The 20653-nt window shown below is 54.3% G+C and overlaps 5 protein-coding genes across 5 annotated transcripts; 4 read left to right on the top strand and 1 right to left on the bottom strand.

Moving 5' to 3' along the window:
* Positions 1–698: 698 nt before the first annotated feature.
* PpBr36_10514 (uncharacterized protein) lies at positions 699–3654 on the top strand (the record flags this gene model as incomplete). The annotated part of the gene is made up of 2 exons (XM_029897625.1): positions 699–828; positions 908–3654. The coding sequence occupies 2 exons, from the start codon at positions 699–701 to the stop codon at positions 3652–3654; spliced, it is 2877 nt and encodes a 958-aa protein (XP_029743972.1).
* A 1566-nt stretch (positions 3655–5220) lies between these two features.
* PpBr36_10513 (uncharacterized protein) lies at positions 5221–5550 on the top strand (the record flags this gene model as incomplete). The annotated part of the gene is made up of 2 exons (XM_029897624.1): positions 5221–5386; positions 5480–5550. The coding sequence occupies 2 exons, from the start codon at positions 5221–5223 to the stop codon at positions 5548–5550; spliced, it is 237 nt and encodes a 78-aa protein (XP_029743977.1).
* Positions 5551–6920: 1370 nt separating this feature from the next.
* On the bottom strand, positions 6921–8815 carry PpBr36_10512 (uncharacterized protein; the record flags this gene model as incomplete). The annotated part of the gene is made up of 3 exons (XM_029897623.1): positions 6921–7078; positions 7180–8316; positions 8407–8815. The coding sequence occupies 3 exons, from the start codon at positions 8813–8815 to the stop codon at positions 6921–6923; spliced, it is 1704 nt and encodes a 567-aa protein (XP_029743978.1).
* A 5496-nt stretch (positions 8816–14311) lies between these two features.
* PpBr36_10511 (uncharacterized protein) lies at positions 14312–16996 on the top strand (the record flags this gene model as incomplete). Its single annotated transcript, XM_029897622.1, has 2 exons — positions 14312–14317; positions 14396–16996. 2 exons carry the CDS (start codon positions 14312–14314, stop codon positions 16994–16996), a joined length of 2607 nt encoding a protein of 868 aa, XP_029743975.1.
* Positions 16997–18204: 1208 nt separating this feature from the next.
* PpBr36_10510 (uncharacterized protein) lies at positions 18205–20441 on the top strand (the record flags this gene model as incomplete). The annotated part of the gene is made up of 4 exons (XM_029897621.1): positions 18205–18298; positions 18395–19295; positions 19397–19779; positions 19903–20441. 4 exons carry the CDS (start codon positions 18205–18207, stop codon positions 20439–20441), a joined length of 1917 nt encoding a protein of 638 aa, XP_029743976.1.
* Positions 20442–20653: the final 212 nt, after the last annotated feature.

Genomic DNA, 20653 nt, shown 5'->3' with positions numbered 1-20653 from the left:
TCTGTTGGGGCTAGATTTTGAGGTGCTTCTCGGTGTTGGCTTGAAACCAGAGCCGTCCACCGTCGAGATGAGGCCATGAAAAATCCGGATCAAAGGCTCCCAAGGTAAGCAGCGCATTTGACATATGGCTGTGATCAAACAAACATGGACATCAGCACTGCCTGTAACACTGTGTGCATCCTTTTGATGTTCACTTCGCGGGGAACCCCTGGCTTTGAACGGGCGAGATCTGGTAGACAAACGCGGGGGGGAGTTTAAGAGCTAAGGAAAAAGCGGGGGAAAAAAGAGAAAGAGAGAGCTTGTTTCGGTGCGTTGCTGCATGTTGAGAGAGTCAGGAAAGTTCGGACTAAAAACGGTCTCGTCCTTGCGGGTGTGATGCCAGCCCTAGGTGTAGCGGCTGCAGTCAGTGCAATGATGCTTTTTTTTTTCATTTCTTTTCTTTTTCGTTTCTACTTCTTTCTGTTCTCCTGTTTTCAAAAGCACGTCTTTTTAATCCCGTTGCTTCATGCTTCTGTCATGGTTCGCCGCATAGTCGTGTGACAACTTGACAGTTGTTTTATTTCACCCCAGACTAAGAAAACATACTTCTGCCACTTCTGCATTGCTTACTTGGTGCAGCATCAAAGCTTTTTTTTTTTTTTTTTTCCTTCGCTGACCAAAGCTGCATCATTGTTGCTGTTTCTTCCCATCCCTATGCAATGCCTAGGCAACATTATTCTTGCGACCAGTGTCGACGGTCCAAAAGGGCATGCGATGCTCCCCAGCTAGAGGTTCCCGCACAGTTGAACGGGGAGCATGCTGCCTCGATATTGAGTGGGAATCTCCAAGGTGCGATGGGATTTCCGTTTACTCCTTACGGACTGAAGCTAACTTGGCCGTTGTTTTCGTTGGCTTGCGACACAAACAGCGCCAGAGACCAAGCAATGCTCGTACTGCCGGAGGACGGGCAAGACGTGCACCATGAACTGGGCCTGGCAGCAGATCCAAGTGTCGTTGGCGCTGCAGGCCGCTTCCCGCCAGCACCTGACGCCGACGAAATCGCAGAAGCGTGGGTTCGCCGATGACGTGGACGCTCGCGGCTATGGTATAAGCACGACGACAGGAATCCCCGACGTCGGCATCGGAGAGGTCTCGATGCTCCCGGATGCAGATCTCGGCAGCGTCATGTCGGCCCCAATGTCGGATGATCTGTTCGATCTGCAGTCCCTCCACGCAGACGCGAGCTTTCCTTTTCCGCCACAGCCGATCCCGTCTCTGGAAGGGGGCATGCCGTTCGACTTGTCGGATCCATTTGCCCCGGCGTTCCCGACCACAGCGACAACGTACCAGCACCCAGGATCTGATCACTTGGAATATAATCCACAGGTGGACAGCGCACCTGGGTTCAATCTTAGCCCTTCGCTGTCGTGTTCCTCATCATTCTCCCCACACCAGCCATCAGCCCGGTCATCCAGCTTCGCCAGCTTCACCAGCTCCGGCGGCAGCAGCAGCGGCGGCAGCAGCAGCAGCAGCAGCAGCGATCTGCAACGTAGCAACAAGCGCCGCCGCCGCCGCTACACGCCCGAAGAAACCACTTCCACCACCACATCGTCCTCCCCCTCGTCGATGGCTCTGTGCTCCACCTCGCCCATCTCCCGCTTCTCCATCGACCAGCGGATGATGGCCTCGGCGACGACGGCCTCCATCTCCTCGGGCCTGCTGCAGATCTACCACGACGTGCTGGAGCACAACCTCTCGTGCTGGCTGACCGAGGGCACCTGCCCCTACAAGGGCGTCTCCCGCCGCGAGGACGCCCTGCGGCTGGCCGAGTGGGGGCCCAACTGGTCCAACCGCGTCCTGCAGCGCACCGTCAAGCTCGACCGCGCCGCGAGGGAGGTGGGGCTGGTCAGGACCACCAAGGCCCAGGACCGGGCGGCCAGCAGGGCGCTGCACTCTGCCATCATGGCCTTTGCGACGCAGTGGGCGCAGGGCAGTCGGCGGCAGCGCCGGCGGTACAGGTCGAGGTTGTCGTCGTCGTCGTCGTCGTCGTCGTCATCGTCGCCGGATTCGTTTGCTGGTGCGTCTTCTTCGTCGTCGTCCCCGTCTTCGTCTTGCTACTCCGACGGGGACGACATTGAGCGCCAAATGACCGAGGAGTTTGACAGGAGCATCCAGCGGCACTTTTGGGCGCAGGCGAGGGCGGCGCTGGACGACGTCGCGCACCTCGAGTCGTACAAGGTTGCGTGTGCGGAGCTGGTGTTTGGGCTCGCGCAGAGGCCCTGGGGAGAGGAAGACGATGACGATGAAGACGAGGATCGGGGCGCCGGGTTCGGTGTTGGGTCTGAGTGGGATCTTGGATCTGGGTCTGGAGCTGGTGGTGGTGGTGGGCGGCAGGCTGATCCTTTTGATACGACGTCTCTCATGACCGAGATCGATAGGGTTCTGGAAAAGGATGGGCCGCCGGTTTACATAGAGCGGGCCATGCGGCGGGTGCAAGCTCTCAAGCGACGCTTCGAGGCGTCATCCAAGGGGTGGGCAGGTTCACAATCACCACAACATCAGCAGCAGCAGCAGCAGCAGCAGCATCATCATCATCACAATCATCATCACAATCATCATCATCATCATCATCATTATGCACAGTACGGCAGCGGCGCGTTCAACCAGCAAAGACTCGAGCAAGAAGACGAAAAAACAATCGGGCTCCTCTACTGGCTCGCCGTCATGTTCGACACCGTCTCCTCAGGCATGAACGAGCGCCCACTGTCGGTGACGGACGAGGACAGCCAACACGACCGCGTCGCGGAGCAGCGCGACAAGAACAAGGACGACGGGCCCGACGGCACGTCGTCGCGCGGCTGGAAAGTGGAGCTCTTTATCGACGACGACGTGGCCCGGCCGAGGATGCGAACGACATGGCCGTGCAGCTACCAGGACGCAGCCGAGGCGGTCACGCGCTCGGCCCCCGCCAAGGTGCTCCTGTACCGGCACCTGGCGCACCTGCAGACGGTGCTGCTGCAGCAGACGTCGGCGGGACCCGAGAAGGTCGAGGCGGCCATCGCGCGGGCGGCCGGGCTGCACCGGTACTGGAACGTGACGCACGGGGCCTTCTTCCGCGACCTGGTGCGGCACTACCGCGACGTGCCGGCGCGCATCCGCAGCTGGTTCGTCTGCATCTCGGCGCACTGGCACCTGGCCGTGCTGATGCTGGCGGACCTGGTCGAGTTTGCCGACGCGCGCGGGCGGGGGCTGGCGGTCGAGGCGGACGCGCGCCGCGGCGCCGGCATGGTGGCCAACATGCGGGCCGGGAGCGCGGCTGAGCTGGCGGACCTGGCGAGGGTGTCGACGCCGGCCGCCTTGGACGCCGGGCCGGGGTCGTTTGAGGCCGCCCCCGAGATGCCGGGGCTGCATCACGCCGTCAACGAGGGCACCATCATGACGGAGCCGTGGACCGTCATCCTGATACGGGCCTTCTCGCGCGCGGCCGTGCTGATGATGACGCGCGACGCCGGGTCCCGTAGGCAGTACGGCCTCGGGCCGGCCGGAGACGGCGCCGGCAGGAGCGGGGTGGAGCACTGCATCCGGGCGCTGTTTTACCTGGGGAGGAAGTCGGACATGGCCATGAAGGTGGCCGACGTGCTAGAGGATGCGTTGGTGAGGACGCGAGGGGATTGATTGATTGACCAGGGCGTTGTTTGTGTTTTGTGTTTGTGGGTATTGTACATGTTAAAAAGAAAAAGAAGGAAAAAAAAACTGTGGTTTTCTTTTGGAGGTTACTACTACACACATCCGGCGACTTGGTTTGTATGGCGTTGGATAAGGGCGAACCTGGTTTGATTGCGACATTATTTCCAAACTTGGATTGTGTTGTTTCTCCATGCTACAAGTGGAGGAGAATGCGGTAGATGGGATGAAGTTTTGCAGTGGGGATTTGCTAGCAAATGTGATACTATGGCGGTGCCAAGTTGAAATCTATATTTACTATACTGTAATGGTCATTTGTTCAATTCCGTTTGGATTCCGTGGACTGTCGGTTTGATTTTCCAGGCTGTTTTATTTTGTAAAATCAGTGTTGCTAACCTAACATATGTGTGTGTGAATGTAAGTGCCAGTACTTAATTGCTTGCTTTTCTTCTGGCTCTTTTCTTCTGAACGGTTTAGTGCCACTTCTGCAGCAAGAAGAAGAAAAAAAGCCCCCCAAAACTGCCGCTAACCGCGCGACAAGATCCAGATCCCCCCCCCCCCCCACTAACCCAGGTGCAGGGATGATGGTCCTTGTCATTCCCGCATTCCTGTCTCAACGGCTCCAGACGTGGTCACATAATTGGCTGTTTGGCTTGCCAATTAGTTTCAGGCCTCTGGTAAAGTCTTGGCAGAACTCATCAGTTACGAATGCCGCTTAAAATTTCACATTTCCAAAAGAAAATTCACAGGCCTGGAACACGTAATTTACNGTCCAGCAAAGAGAAAAAAAAAAAGAAAAAAAGAAAAGTGTGGATCCCTACAGGGCTGACGCGCCAGCTCTCGCCTCAGCTGAAACAAATGGCATCCGCAGAATCGAACCATTTCTAGTCCTTTTTTCCTCCCTTTGTCCATGCCTGAAGCAATGCAACGGCGCATCCCGCCATGCGATAACGAGGATCCAATGATGCGATTGCTCCTCCGAAAACACCCTCCCACATAGTCTCCGGGTTTCGTCTCGCCACGTGCTTGGTACCTTTCTCTCTTTAATGGTAGATACACTAACACGGTACGACCAACTGGATCTCAAAAGGGGGGGCTCATCACTTCATCTTGGCTTAGCCACATCCCGGCCTTGTCACAAACCCCTGGATACTGTAAACAGGTAGCGATGGGGACGGGAAGGGGGGGAGGGGGGGAAAAAGGGCGGATTTCATCGTGTTGCTTTGATTTGGCCCGCTCGGCTCATAAGAGATTCTGTTATAATATTCCGGCGCTGTCCGTTTCGAGATCTTCTTTGTTCGATGTGGATTCTTCTTTTGAGGTTTTGGCAGTTCCGAGTATACGTCGAACATCGTCTAGATCATCTCAACCTTCATCTCTTTCCATTCTCGACATTCTTTTGCAAACTGCCGGTCAGATAACCAAAATATTAATCTGATTTCTGTTATATATTTTTCATTTCTTTATTTGCTGATATCCAATCGCCGGTCGACCTTGCTCTTGATCAACACCCTTTTCCCCCCGAGTCTTTTCATCTCTCTAGGCCCCTTGGTAGTCATGCCTATCATTCCTGTCATCGACGGCGAGCTCCTCGTCAAGAGGATGGCTGCCGACATGCCCGAGATCGCCCATAGCACCCTGGTAAAAAGGTTAGCAGATATGTACGGCGTCACCAAAAGTATTCTCGGAGAGGATCACACAAAGTTGGACGTCTTTGGCGTTAGTAAGTAGCTGCATCAAGCCTCAACAGTCTTGTTATAATTCTTCCTTATCCAATGTTCAAGGCTAACATGACGTGTTTCTTCGTCCACAAAAGTCCTCGGTATAATATTTTTGATGGGTTTGCTTTACTACTGGGGTATCAAGAAGGATGGTGCGTGGAAATAATGGATGTATACGGTCATTTGTTCCTCTGGAGGGACGAAGCTTCGCTCGAGTCGATCAGACGACCAAAAGCCCAACACCCGCGGGGATACGAACCATCAAAAATCACAACAGAGCCTGTTCAGTAAAGCAGTACCTTCATCTACGAAACCCTGACACCAAGTTTCCATCGAAGAAAAAAAAAACACCTTTTCGGTCAGGACTATCCGCAACATGATCGGCGTTTCAGACTGGAAGCTGGGCCTGCACGCACGGGGTCGGTTGGCTTTTTGGAAAGGGAACGAGTCTGAACGGCTAGAATTCTGGCTTAGCATTGACGGGGGACGGAAACAAGAGCAGAGGTAGATCAAATTGGATAACAGCACAGCACAGCACAGCACAGCACAGCACAGCATCGTATCTTTCCAACAGTCCGGCCGCATGCAATCATGTTCTCAAGTTCGGCTGAATATTTGATGCAGGGATCCAGTGCCCCGGGCCTTCGTTGCTGTCAACTGTCTAGTGGCTGCATGTGGCATTTACCAGAGACTTTGATGTTGGCTTGGTCGGGGCTCGGTTCGTTATGCCGATTGGGTTTGTCCGAGTTGTACCCAATCCCTTTGATCCTTGCATCTTTCTTCCTCCTCGCCAACACTTGGGCATGGAATGGGATCTAATTTGCTGATCTTCGGACCCCGGTGCTGATTTAGCATTTGGATGATTTAATCGTCGTCCGAAAAATGACGACTGTCTTTCCAGAAAGAAGGTAGACTTGAATAAGGCAAGTAACAGTAGCATAGGTAGACATGGCATTTTAGACGAAAAACCCATGTTTGCCCTTGTCCCAAAACCATGCTAGCGAAAGCGACCTCGATAATTGTCACATGGGTAAACCTTGGGGAAGATAGGTAGGCAAAGGTGCTGTGACGTGATAAACACGGGCTTAGATCACAATGAAACCGATTCTTCTGACACCAGTCATGTGGCGCTCTCTTGTTGAACGAACGCAGCGGGACACATGCGCTTCTTGCGGTCAACGTCACAGACATAGATGCTCAGCCTGCTGGATCGACCAACTGACTGGCCAAAAGGTGCAAACTGTGTCAGGACCTGCAACTGGATCGATATTAACTCGGCAATTGGCGGCAAATTCCGTCTTTTACCAAGTATATCTGGAGATTGTTGGCGTACAACTCAGCGCAAAATAAGGAGGGGAAAATAGGAGAAAATAAGAACAATCAGTTTGAAATGTTTCACGTCTCGCCAATAATGTAAACATGATGGGATATCCAACATTGTCGTAATCACAAGGAGTCATGATAGATCATATATTATAGCCTATCGCTTCTAGTAATTCCAACTCGCTATCAGGCACATGTGCATCTCCTGCAAGCTTACTGCCTAAAGACAGTCTCAAACCTGTCAATTATGTACCTGATTCCCTCGGCGCGATAAGTGTCAGGCTCGAGATATCCAAAGCCGGTGGCGTTGACGTCGAAGACGTAGTTCTTGGGCTGCTCGAGCGTGTAGACGGGCCATTCTGCCGGCTTGTCTGTTTGGGAGGCCGAGAGTGTTTCACATTTAGTACTCGCAATGGCATCAACAAAATCATCATTTTATTTTTCTCCATCAAGGGACAGAGGATGTACATACCGATACCAATGTGGTTCGGGTCCAAGTTGACCACGAAGCTGATCCACATCCTCGCCATCATGTGCGACAGGCTCTTGAGCGACTCGGGCATGCCGTCGAACGGGTTCACCGACACGGCGTTGCCGTAGCCCAGACCGCCCGTGTTGTTGAACATGAAGGCGACCTCCTGGAAGTGGGTCGACCCGGCCCAGGCCGGCGTGCCGCTCGTCAGCACGTTGAAGTGGTAGCTGTAGGACGGGACGCCGCGGCGGGCCCACTCCTCGTTGGCGACGCGGCGCGGCCCGTGCATCACCGGGTCTCCGGCGTATGCCGCGCTGCGCTTCCACATGGACCCCAGCAGCGGCTGCAGCTCCGGACCGGGGCGGCCGTCGAGCGTGGCCGGCAGGCCCTGCGCCGGGTCGTCGGGGTACAGGGCCGCGAGGGCGAGGGCGTCGTCGCGCGTGAGCCCCGCGTTGCTGCGCTGCACCATGGCGACGAACTCGTCCTCGGTGTTGATGCCGCGGGCGCCAAAGGACGCGCCCTCGTCGGCGTTTGCCCCGATAAGGTACGGCACGTGCACAAAGCGGCCGGCGCGGAGCGAGGCGGTTCCGAGCTCCATCAGGAAGTCGCCGTCGATGACGGGGCGCGCCGGGCCCGCCAGGACGTCGGTCGAGTTGATCAGGGCGCTGAGCGCGTCGGCGGGGACGGCGCGCAGGCAGTCGAGCGAGTCGGGCGCGTTGGCGCACCCGGCCTTGCGGACCAGGTTGTCGTAGTAGGGCTGCCACGACTCGGCCGTGTCCATGCGGCCCAGGGCCGAGGGCGCGCCGGACTGCGAGATGGCGGCGCGGAAGAGACCGTCGTCGCGCCCGCCGTACGCCACGAGCTGCGTGCCGACCGAGTTGCCGCCGGCAGACTCGCCAAAGATGGTCACCTTGGTCTTGTCGCCGCCAAAGGCCCCGATGTTCTCCTGGATCCAGTGCAGCGCCAGCCGCTGGTCGCGCATGCCGATGTTGGTCTGCCCGGCGGCCTGCACCTCCCTGCCGAAGATGAAGCCCCAGGCCGACAGCCGGTAGTTGAGCGTGACGGCGACCATGGGCGTGCCCATCTCCACCGACTCTTTGACGAGGAACGAGGTGTTGTACCTGGGATCACTGCCGCCTGTTCAAAAGGTTGCCCCCCCGGGGCCTGTGAGCTAGAGGCGCTTCTCACATCTGGCGTGCGAGGGCATCATCTAAAATATTTACTTACTGCCCATGATGTAACCGCCGCCGTGGATCCAGACGGCGACAGGGAGCTTGGCGTCGGCCGAAACACCCGCGGGACGGACGACGTTGACAGTCAGACAGTCCTCGTTGACATAGTTGCCCAGCACCCACTGGTCCGAGCCATAGCCGATGCAGGCGTAGCCGTACTCAGTCGCGTTCCGCACGCCGTCCCAGGTCGAGTTCAGGGACTGCGGGACGCGAAAGCGGAGGTTACCGACGGGCGGCTGCGCATAGGGCATGCCGAGGAACAGGTCCTGGTCGTAGTATGAATTGTGCACGCCATAGTAGGAGCCGTTGGCGATTTGAACAGTCGGGCCTTGGCTGGCCCGTGGAAGCACGGCCGCCGAGGCGCCAGCGGCCAGCAGCAGTGACTGGATCGTAGATTGGCGCATGGCGGGCAAGGGACTGAGGTCGTTGGACCGTTGAGCGGGAGGCGGGCGGCAGCAAAGAACAAAGGCGTCGTGCCGGGAAACTCTAGAAGGATTTGGGGGAAAAACCTCTGGGGATATTTATGTTGATCCCATCTCTGGGAATCCACAAGCCCCAGCCGTCATGTCATGCATGATATTATCCCAACCCGAGATGCTTGCCGAACATGACGCTCGTTTTCCCACATGCTCGGGCGTTTGTCTCATTTCTGATACGGGGGTTGGACTAGTCTCCGGTTTCCCACATGCACTGACTGGCGACTCTATGATCTGCCGATATGTTTGCTGGCCGTCTAGAGCAATGCCGGCCTACTGGAACCTGGAGACCAACCAAGGTGTGTGTCATTATGGCTGGCTGCTTGTGTTTCGATTGGGCAATTTGCATCTTTGCCCACATGATTTTCCCCATGTTTATGGGGCAAAAGTGGTTTGTGGTTGCGGAGTCTTGTTACATCGCAAATCGAGCTACAAGATTTTCTGCCTTTTCTGGGACCTGTGTTTTCATCCAGGGAAATTATATCTGGTCAAAGTTTTCCTTCGGAATCCGGCTGCCAGGTTGTAAGTTTTTCTAGTGTATTTTTCCTTTGTAAGGAAGCTAGCAGAAAATGCAAAAGGGTTTTTTTTTTCTTTGAAGGACAAACAAAGTTCATCTCCAAAATATAGAGACCTGTTTGGAATGTTCAGATAAATTCAGGTGGCAGCTGCAAAACACTTTCCTCCCAGGCTTGTCAAATCGTGATCCCTTTTCTTTTCTGTTTTTTTTATTTTTATTTTTTTTTTCTCTATAAAATTCTGCTCGTCCCGAGGACGTCACAACCTGCATCAAAGGTTGCATGGGCATCGGCAAAAGTCCGGAAAACCTGGACTTGCGCGGAGAATAATGCGGGGAAAAGGTGAGAGGGAATCAATCCCAGGGCAATTCAAATTCGCCGCGGCAGCGCCGAAGATGGAGACATGTCCACGCGACGATTCCAGTACGTCAGGAGGTGACCGATGAGTACTTTTGTCTACACCTAGGTGGTGTTAGTATTGCTCTGGTTCGTGGTGTGGGATATTATATCCATGGGTATCTGTTTATCCATGCAATTGACAAGAATTGCGTGGCTCTTTAACAAATAACTTCGGGCAAGGTACCAAATTAAATTACCAGCTGCCTGGTCAAACTCTGAAGCCACAATCTTGCGGTAGTTCCCGGAGCGAACTTTGCTTTATTAACTGCTGTCGAACAGCATAACAAACAATTAGGGAAGAATGGTACAGATCTTGACAGCCGCAAGGGATTTTTAAATCCTTGTTGCCACGACGTAATAATATCCTTAACAGGTAGCCCTAATATTGAGGACCACTTTTTCCGTTTCTCGGTTGTATTCCTAACCAGAACGAATCGATTGCGTTTCATTCAAATCACCACAGGCAAGGATGAGCTACCGACTAACCATCAAGCATATACCCCGCGAACTGCAACCCAAGCGGACACGGACTGGGTTCGTGGGAGTTAACAGGAATTTCCTACCAAGGCGTTCATCATGGAATTGTAGAATGTTGACCGTAAACCATTCGAATAGCACGAAGCCCTTGTACTATTTTTCTTTCTTCGCACTACAACTACCGGGAACCCCCTCGGGAAATTTTTCTTCCCGGCATTTGCACATTTTTTTCTTCTCCCATTGTGGCTCGTATAACCAAACCCCCGGACCGATGTACCCGACGGAAGCTCACCCGAACCTCGGTTCGGGTGGCCTTTTTACCTCGGTGAAGGAGCCGACGCAAGTGGAGATGCTATCCTGATTACGGAGTACGCCGTCGTATTTGGTACCAAAGAACTTCATGAATAGCATGCCGTATTGTCATGCCGCATGGGGGACCCAACATTCCAGAACAAGCAAACCCCAATAGTGCCGATGTGGAACCATATAAACGAATATTGGTTTTGGGAATTTTATTTTACCTTCTCACCTTGTCTACATAGTGTATCCTGCTCGCGCGACCAGAACTGGAACGAAACCACGCGTTCTGATAAACCACCTGCCACCCGTTGCTGGAGTTTTGGAAGCCTATTCACCGCCGGGCGACAGGGTATTTGTGACGAAACTCATGGTATGGTGGCTCTGGGAGCGGCGTGTCTCGTTATAGCTATTTGCAGCTTTACATGGAAATATAAGCTCCAGGTCTTGAAGAGAATATATGCCGGTCTTGATTCGCTACTCTTGGCGATTGAAAGGACTTTGGACCCCAACTCTGCTAAAAGAGCCTTTTCGGCGTTGACCGCCCTGTCTTGATCTCTGAGTCGGAGAAGATTATGTTCTGAACAATACCATTCTGCGCAAACTTGTCGATGACCAAGGGATGCAGATCCCGGGTTTGGTTGAGTAGCAAGCCTCAACAAAATTGTTGACTAGTCTGGAAGCTTGAGATCTTTGCGCCTAACAACGTTAAACAAGCGTTTAGATGCCAGTCCAGGTGTTTTGTTACATGGTTTTTTTTGTCACGGCCATGATCAGCATCGCTCATCAAACTCTAATTTCGTCATATCTCAGTATGCCAATTCTCATCAAACTTATCTCGATTTTGTGAATGCCATGATTCACCAAGGATAGTTGTCTACGATCGCTTGAACTTGCATGACTAGCGAGTTCCATCTACCGGTATATTGGGCCACCAGTTGTGGTGACTTATCGTTACATTCATGGGATTTACCGGTGAACCCACAGGTATCGACGGCGAAGCCAGGCCACCGAGGAGGAGCAGGCTTCCAAGCTGCGACTAACTGCGGCGCGCCAGAATCCTAATGGCAACAATGCCTTGCCATGTCCCAAGTCGTCATTCCTTGACAGGATCGGGCGGGAGTCCAGACAGAAGCTGTGACCTCAAAGATTCTGCCAGCCCCTGTCTCGGCCACCTTGATGGATATAACGGCACCTTGATGCTTCCGGATGTGACATGGCGGCTGCAGCAAGCTTGCTCTGCAATCTTATACACATTTTACATAGATGAGGCTGGGTTGGATCTTCATCACAGCGGAGTTTCCCTTTTACCGAGTCAAACTGCGCTGTATCGGGATCAAGACAGACAATCCACGTCCCTGGTAATTGGTGGTTTAGTCTCGGAGCTCTCGTTCTGCTGGTTCATGACTGTCAGGCGCGAGGATCTGAAGAAAGCGCGGCTATACCCGATTTTTCCAAATGTCTTCGAGTGAATGTTTGATCGAGTTCTTTACTCTGTAGCACTCGTAGCACTCTTGGTGGCTGATACAATCCATCGCCATTTGAGTCCTCTTGCATAGATCTGGAAGGCATACGTAGTTTGCTCACCTTGGACTCTTCTATTTCGCCAATATGTAGAAAAGACAACCGGTCTTGCTAGAAAGTCCAAGTCTTACTAGTGCGGCAGCTAGGTCAACGTGTCCTTTGAAGAGACGGTCAGGTCCGGCGCTTTTCTTCGGAGCTCAAATGTCTACCTGGTAACCGCCGAATAAAGGAGAGCACACAGAGAATGTGCCTCTCAAGAGGAAGAAGTGACAAAAATATCTAGAGAAGCAGCTCCCACAGTGTTGACAGCTTCGTCGTGCCGAAAAAGGTCCACGAAGCTCAAGGCAAGCCTGTAGAAAATGGTACCTCGAACAAGCATGAAGCACGGTTGAGCTCGACAAGGCTCCCGAGAATACATTTCACAAGACGAAAAAAATTGCATACTTGATGTAGGATGTGGTTGTGTGAGCTTATATTCCAATATTTTCTGAGCTTTGCAGATACACGATGCGCCGGGTTTGTCTCGAGCTCGACGTGTATGGGGATTAGCTGCATCTCTTGGCAGCGATAGCAGCAGCCAGACTGTCCAAGACCTGCCGACTAACAGGCTCGCTCTTACTGATACAGATAATTTGGTCTGTCAGTATCATATGGATGCCATGCCATAAATACTAATAAAGGATGCTGCAGGAAACGGATACTGGAAGCGTAGTATTGAGATTGTAATACTTCTTGTGCAATTATGCCAGACGGACCTCTGAAAGTTGTGGGCAAAATTCGTGAAAAACAAAGCCGTGGCTGGAATGTCAATCGCGTTTCAACCGTGCAGCCGGGCGGGAGGGAGAACAACATTCCAAGGTGAGCAGGAGGCGTATTGTAGGGCAGCAACCATCTCGTCCCCTTGCTCATGCAGTTGGAATAACTGTGACCGGCTCCTCCTGCCAGAAACACCTCGTGGCCTGTACAAGGAATGCTGGATGCGGTGTTGGCTTGGATAAAAAGACCAACACAGCACACCCCCCGCATTATTGCGACATCGAGAAAACACTGCGTTCTTTATGCCCTTGGCCCGTCACAATCGGCGCACAACTTTTCAGGATTTCGGGCTGGCCAGTGTGTTTCAAAAATGGCCAAGACAAAATGTGGCTTGCCCGCGCGAGACCAAGGCAGAAAGACAAGATTGAGGAAAAACCGTTTACTGTATGTAGACATTGTGCACCTAAACCACTGTAGAATTTAGTCGAGTCATCATGATCGGGCCGCTCTCCGCCTCCCTAGTCGAGGTGATGAAAAAGTGAGGCACGTATGCAGGTACAGGGCTTGTATCACATCTCTGAAACTAGTTGCTTCCGCGTCTCTCCACAATTTCGGAATGAGGGGAATGAGCCTTTTTTTTTTGTTTTTGTTATTATTGAGCGGCAATCGTGTAGCCTGTTGGTTGATGCAATGACTTGAAGATACTGTAAAGGCTTAGGGGTATAATGAGGAAGGAGAAAAAGAAAGAAGCCGAAAATGCGCAATTTGGATTTCGATGCTTTTTTTTTCTTTTTCTCTTTGGCAATCGAGAGACGGAAGCATCAACAATGAAGCGTGGTCACCACCCGTCAATCGCCATTCAAAGTGGGTACCAAGGTTGCCTTCAAAAGTGTCAAAGTGCAAAAAGGTGGTATCCGTGCGTCCGTTCGCCCCATAACATGGCCCCTCCCGTCATCCTTCCTAAGATAATCGACCAATGCAAGCAAGGGTACATGTGGTACATCCACTAGCCAAGAACCAGGTAAAGCAACTTACTTGTAGGTGCTTACTGACTTGGCTGGGTGCTAGGTCTAAAGGTAATTCATCAATCTATTGTATCTCGCATCCACACATCTTTCGCCTTTCGTCTCAGACTCGAACCCCTAGCTCCTCGCAAATGCACCAACAACCGTTTCGTGGTTGACAAGCCCCTGGAACGCCTTGCCGCTGTTTCTCAATGTGATGACAGATTCTCGGAAACAAGCGATCACTGCAACGATGGAGAAGCCTGTCGGGTGTCGTCGCATGGTGGACTGCCTATATGCCTGGGTGGCGCCTGATTTGCGCTCCCGACCTGGAGCCGAGAGCTCTGCTTCTTTTGAGGGAAGAAGAGTGCAACCGTTATAGCTAGACGCGAGACTAGACTAGACTAGCTGCTTCCGACCATATTGCCTGGCACTGCATAGCCGTTGCCATCATGGTGGTGAGTCTCGACGTTCAACCCTGCCCCTTTCGAATGCCCCCTCGACACTTGATTGCTAACAACGAACAGTCTGTACAGAGCGCCAATGTGCAGTCTTTTTCAAGGCCTAGACGCAGCACATCAAACGGTCCCAGTAGATTTCCACCACACTCGCGCAGCTTCTCCAACGGCCACGACGGTGCCCCGCCGCGTCCGGTTCGGAGCTACTCCAACGGGCCCTTTGCCACCGGGCCCGAGGTCCCTCCATCCCTAAACAGACAGAATCTCGGGAGTGATGACGATAGTGTGCCACCTCTCCCTACTCGCAACAACTACTCAAACGGCTTCGACAACAATCCTCCACAACCGATCCGATCCTACTCGAACGAGCGCGCAAACATACCCCCGCTGCGCACGCGAAGCTTCTCAGCAGCGTCAACCGTCCACGACGAAGCATCTCCTGTCATATCTGCACGATCATGGATGTTCAAGGAGGGTGCAGTTCCATGGGGTGACGCCAGCCGGAGGGACGGAGCCGGGTTCACGTCCCGCTCGCCATCTGACTATTCCCAGGAGCCGGAACCGCCCAAGCGAAAGCGCAGGCCGTGGTACCGAATCGGGTTCTGGGGTTTCATGACGATAATCCACGGCACGATTCTCAGCTTTGCCTTCTTGGCCTTTCTTTCTTTTCTTTGGTTGACAAAGGAGAGGTTCGACCCGGAACTCGCAGGCCCGACCTGGAGATGGGTTATGCTGGGAGGACGAGTCACGCAGGCCATCACGTTGGCTACTGTACTCATCCGAATCGCCGTCACGACCAAAGCGGCGGTTTTCACCAGCTTGATCGCATGCATCATGCTCGAAAAGCACGGCGTGCCTCTTTCTCAGGTGGCCGAGCTGTCTGTCTTGAGATGCGTCAACGACGGGCCCATGAGACTGGCCTGGCTCCTACTGACTTCATGTCGCAAGTCGCCATTGCTGTCCATCGTGTCGCTTGGCCTGATTCTCACAACTGTCGCCGTCCAGTTCTCCTCTACGATTTTGGTCTCGGATCTCGACTTCACCAGGATCATTGGTGAGCCGGGGAACACATCCATGCCCGTCTTTATGAACATGGACGTCATCAACCTCAACCATCAGTCTAATGGCTGGGTCGAAAGGCCCACAGCATATATCCCCTTTGGGGAGCTGGGATCTGGGATGAACTCGACGCCGACGCAATTGGGTGTCAGCGACACGGGAATTGTTCGCAAGGTGTTTCTGCCAGTGTCAACCAATGACCAAGAGCACGTCCGTCGTTACAGTGGTCAAGCGGTCGTCTTCAACTCCAGGTTTGTCTGCATGCGCCCGTCCGTCAGCGCTGCTGCTGTGACCTCGTCGGCCAACGTATGGCCGGGGACGTCGTTCCTGCCACTCTTCCTCAGTGTTTGGGGCAACATCGACTACGAAGCGACCTTTGCCGACGCCGGCATGCCTCTTCCTCCAAACTGCCCCGGAGGTAGTTGTTTCCCTTCGGCATTCAACTGTTCTTTGAGCCAACACATGGATGCGTCGGCGCACCAGCGACAAGGCTTCACCAACAGCATTTGCATGCCCGACGGTAGTGGTGCGGCTAGCAGTGCCAAAAACTTCACCCTGCCCGAGGATGAAGCAGTACCCGCCTATGCTGGCGTCTTTCTCTTCTTCCGGAGCAACAGCACGATCGACCTCTGGCGCGGGCCCAACGATACCGCGCTCAACGGAGACTTTCCGCTGCCAAACCCGCCCACGCCAGCCGGCGAGTGGGTCACGTACGAACGTGCTGTGGGCGGTCGCATGGGGGGAATGCGGTTCATCAACGGCGGCATGCGCCTCGACATGTCGATCTGTTTCCAACAGCTTACCTTTGACATGTCCGATGTCAAGGTCTTCAGTCCGAGGGACCTCGAACGGCCGGTGGTGTCGTGGGACTCGGCAAAGATGCGCTGGGACACCAATGCCGTGCGTAGGATGATCGACCCGACAAGTCAGGACTTGGGCGCGGACGGCAGCAGGCCGAATATGCTCTCGCCGGCAGAGCGAGGGACCTACGAGGTCGAGTCGATCTCATCGACGCGGAGTCGCAACATGGCGACGTACTTCAACAACAAGCTGATCAACAGCAACTACAACTCGCCGCAGACGAACAACGTCTCGCTGTTTATGGATCCGCTTGGGCTGGGGAAGCCCACCATTTCCCCTCATGTCGAGTACCAAGTGCTGTTCTCGGATGCGCTGAACTCGACCAACCGTCCCGGGTGTGCATTCCAGGCGGTATTGACAGCGATGGCCGGGTCAGCCATCAACGAGGCCATCCCGCAGTTCAACATGATGGGGAATACGACGCTCACCCTGTCCGTCTCCATCTTGACGCCGCGCAGGGTGAAGGGTCTGATAGCGGTTTTTGCCATCGTCCTGGGCAACATGGCGTGCGGAATCACGGTCATGGCTCTGTTCTTCCTCAAGACCAAGTTCTCCACCAGAGGCAACTCCTGGCAGGCCGTCTCCCAGCTCGTCTCGGAACACACGGCGTGGCTGCTCGAGGAGTCGGCCGAGCTGACGGACGAAGAGATTGAGAAGAAGTTCACGAGGGACATGGATCCCAGCGTGCAGATCGCCCGGTCGGGGAAGACGGGCAGGGTGCAAGTCATGTTGTCGACGGCGGTTCGGCAGGGGAAATAAATAATATTTTGGGGCCCGGGCATTATTTTGTATATACCAATAGTCTGCTCTCTTGTGTGCGCGTGCGCCGTCAAAAGAGCCACTAAATATAATAAAATTCACTTGATATTTATCTACTTGGATTTAGTATCAATCTGCCAAATCTTCCAATTCTTAACCCCCTCGGCTTTTTACCATCAATTATTCACAAGCGACCCCTAACGACAGGGCTAGGGATCCAAAATCCCGCTGGATGCGGACCGAGCTCGGCAGTTGGTCTTGTCGAAGGACGCCAAGCGCAGGATCCGGCTTGCTTGCTTGTCACAGGCCGGCCAAAGGATTCTTACCCTTATTTCCGGGGGGGCTCTTGCAGCAACAAATTCAACGGTGTACTATTTTGAGCGACAGCGTCAGCAGCAAGCACCTTTGATCTTGCAGCGCCTTGGCGACAGGCACCGATTGGCGCTCGAGCCGACGACCCGATCTGGGCAGGGGACGATCCGTCTTGGGGCGGGTCGCAGGCCGCATCTTGGCTGAGCCTGCCTGAGCCCGAACTAGAGAAGAGGTAAAACGGGACGAACATGCACTCAGCCACAAGGGTTCTGAGCACAATGGACTCAGTATTATAGTGGGGGGCGAGGTGTGCTGGCAATGTTTGCTGTCGCGCTTGTGCAAGGGTTAATCCGAACTGGGCGCTCCTCAATCCTTTTATTGGCCAAGTGCTGATACCTAGCGTGATCCTTTTGGAAGAGGCAAGTAAGCATGTACTTGGGCCTTTTTTTTTTTTTTTTTTTTTTTTTTTCTCTCTTCACCTTTTCATTGCTTCCTTCGTCGTGAGATCTATTGCTGTTTTGTGTCACGTTCCTCTCGTTCTTTTGGTGAATCAAGAGCGCACGCTCTGTTGCGTGACGGTTCACAACCGTTTTTAATCGCTGCTCCCAAGTTATTTCATTGGTGGTAACGACCAGTTTTCTGTTAAACCCCCCGGTCTCGGTCCCGAACAAAAAGCCCCCGCGTGCAAAAGGGTCGACGACGCCTCTGCCGATCGACAAGACATTGATTTATTTCGGATTTGGAGTGCATCCCTCACTTTTTTTTCTCTCTCTTGCACTCCTGGATTGTCAGGACTTTACCTCACCGATTGCTTGACTGTTGAAGTTATATGCCAATTAAAGAGAATTCTGGACGATTTTGCATAGCTGTCTATTTTGCTTGTAGTTTTCTTGGAGATGCTACCGTCGGCATTGTTGGCGGCATGCTTGGTCCCGGCGGCTTGGGCCCAGTTTACGCGAGTTGATTATACCGGGAGGAAACACTCGTCTGGTGCGTGCCCATGGTTACTTTGGCCCAACATGACATTTTCTTTTCTTTTTTTTCTTTTGCTAATAATTCAAGAGAGGAAAAAAAAAAAAAAAATAGTGGCGGTCGTTGATGAATATCTGTTTGTACACGGAGGAGAGCCGCAGGGCATAAACGACACTTCGACATTCGAGACCACGATACTGCACCTCAAAGACTCATGGCCGGCCAGCAGCCCGACGCAAGCGCCGATAAACTGGCAGGAGGCCAACGGGACCCGGACCACGGTGCGGCGCATGCTCGGCTACCGGGTCTGGGGCTACAGGCTCTGGAAGGTGACGGGCTCCAACTCGCTCCTCAGCTGGGGCGGCTTCCGAACGTCGTCGCAGACCTCGGGCGCCTTTGACGCCGGCGCCACCCTCAACCGCAACATCTGGACCCTCGAGACCGCCGCCGACGGCGTCGCCAAGTGGGAGCAGCAGGTCCGGCCCTCCGGCGACCAGTTCACGGCCGACAAGAAGGCCGGCCAGTGGGGCCCCGGCTGGGGCTACAGCGTCTCATGCGCCGGGTACGGCCTGTACCTGGGTGGGCTGACCAGCGCCGGCAGCGGGCTGAGCGGCGACGACGCCGGCAACAGCAGCCCGTTTCGGTCGGACCGGGACGCCGGCCAGTTCACCCCGGGCCTGGTGACGTACGACATGGCGTCCAGGGTGTTCAAGCGCGAGGACGTGCCCAAGTCGGTCGTCTCGGGCGCCATGGCCGGTGGCCAGGCGGTTTGCGTCCCGCACCTCGGGAAGAAAGGCCTGGTCGTGTTCATGGGTGGGTACAGCGCGCCCGACTTCACCGAGCTGAGGAGCTTGAAGAGCGGCGGCGGGTCGACCGCGGTCTCGTTCGACCAGCTCATCTTTTACGATCCCGTCGACAGGAAGTGGGCGACGCAGAAGGCCACGGGAGATATCCCCGAGGCGAGGTCCAGCTTTTGCGCGGTTGGCGTCAAGGGAAAGGGGGATAGTTTCGAGGTGTAAGTCCATCCCCATAACCCCTTTTTGCCGCCCTCTGACAGTCCGGGCTCTTTTCCAGCCCCAAACTGACCCGCATGTCCATCGCAAATACACAAAACAGCTTCGTCAGCGGCGGCGACCTCTCTCCGGACCAGGGCAAGGACACGCCGACCATCTACATGCTCTCGATCCCGGCCATGAACTGGTGGCGCATCTCGCAGCTCGGCACGCCCGTCTCGGGCCACGCGTGCGAGGTCATTGGCAAGCGGCACATGGTCCAGGTCGGCGGCAGCCCGCCACCCAGGAGGAATGGACAGACCGACACCCCCGCCGGCAGCGGCGTCACCCTGTTTGACATGACCAAGCTCCAGTCGGTCAGCCAATTCGATCCGGCGGCGGCCGACTACGAGACGCCGGGCCTCGCGCAGACTTGGTACGCCGATGCCAACAACCTCAAGGGGGTCGAGTGGACTGATGCTGCGACGGAGGCGTTGCTGACTGGGAGTAGGTGTTACCCATTGTTATAGTCTTTTTTTTTTTCTTTTTCTTTTTTTTTGTTTTTGCATTTTTATTTAGCTTTACTGTTCTGTTGAGACTATTTACTGACACCCGTTGATCGGGCTACAGAATCAAGCGGCACCACGCCAGACGGCCAAGGACAAACCAGTTCAGCACCCAGCAGCAGTGGCCCATCAGCAGCCGTCATCGCCGGTGCGGTCGTCGGGGCTGTCGTAGTCGTGGCTGTAATCGCCCTGCTAATCTTCTGCATCCTCCGGCGGCGCCGCCAGAATCGCACCGAAAGGGATGCCCTCCTCACCGGCAACGAGTCTGCGCCTGCCCCTGCGTACTCTGACAACACTGGCGTCGGGGTGGGACTTCACAAGGCCGAAATGGACGCCGCCGGTGCTGTCAAGGTGGAGATGGACACGGCGTCCTCGGCTGTCGCGAGCCCCGAGCTGGACGGGGCCACCCTCGCGCGGTCGGAACTCGACAGCCGCACGACCACGCCCGTCGTCAGCAGCATATCGCCGGCGGAGCTGCCATCGTGGCCAAGACATCAGGTGGCGGAGCTCTATGGAAGCCCCATCCCGGAGATGGAAGCGGCGCCCATGACGGTTAGGGGAGAGCAGCCGGGGGATGGGCAGAAGGCGATAGTGGATAGGTAGCTGAGGCTGTCGTGGGTAGAGAAATATTTCGCATGAGCTAATTCACTGCACTGCATATTAGGCAATTATCAGTTTCACGTTGTTGGTGAGAACAGTAAACAGTGAGCGAGCATTTCGTTATTCTCTATCTACGTGTGTTATTAATCAGTCGTACATGTCTTGTCTATCATGCTTACTGCCTCTAAAAAAAAAAAAAAGAAATTGAAAATAAA

Source organism: Pyricularia pennisetigena (genome assembly GCF_004337985.1).
Source record: "Pyricularia pennisetigena strain Br36 chromosome Unknown Pyricularia_pennisetigena_Br36_Scf_10, whole genome shotgun sequence".
NCBI lineage: Eukaryota > Fungi > Ascomycota > Sordariomycetes > Magnaporthales > Pyriculariaceae > Pyricularia > Pyricularia pennisetigena.
This window is presented reverse-complemented; position numbering and strand designations above follow the sequence as displayed.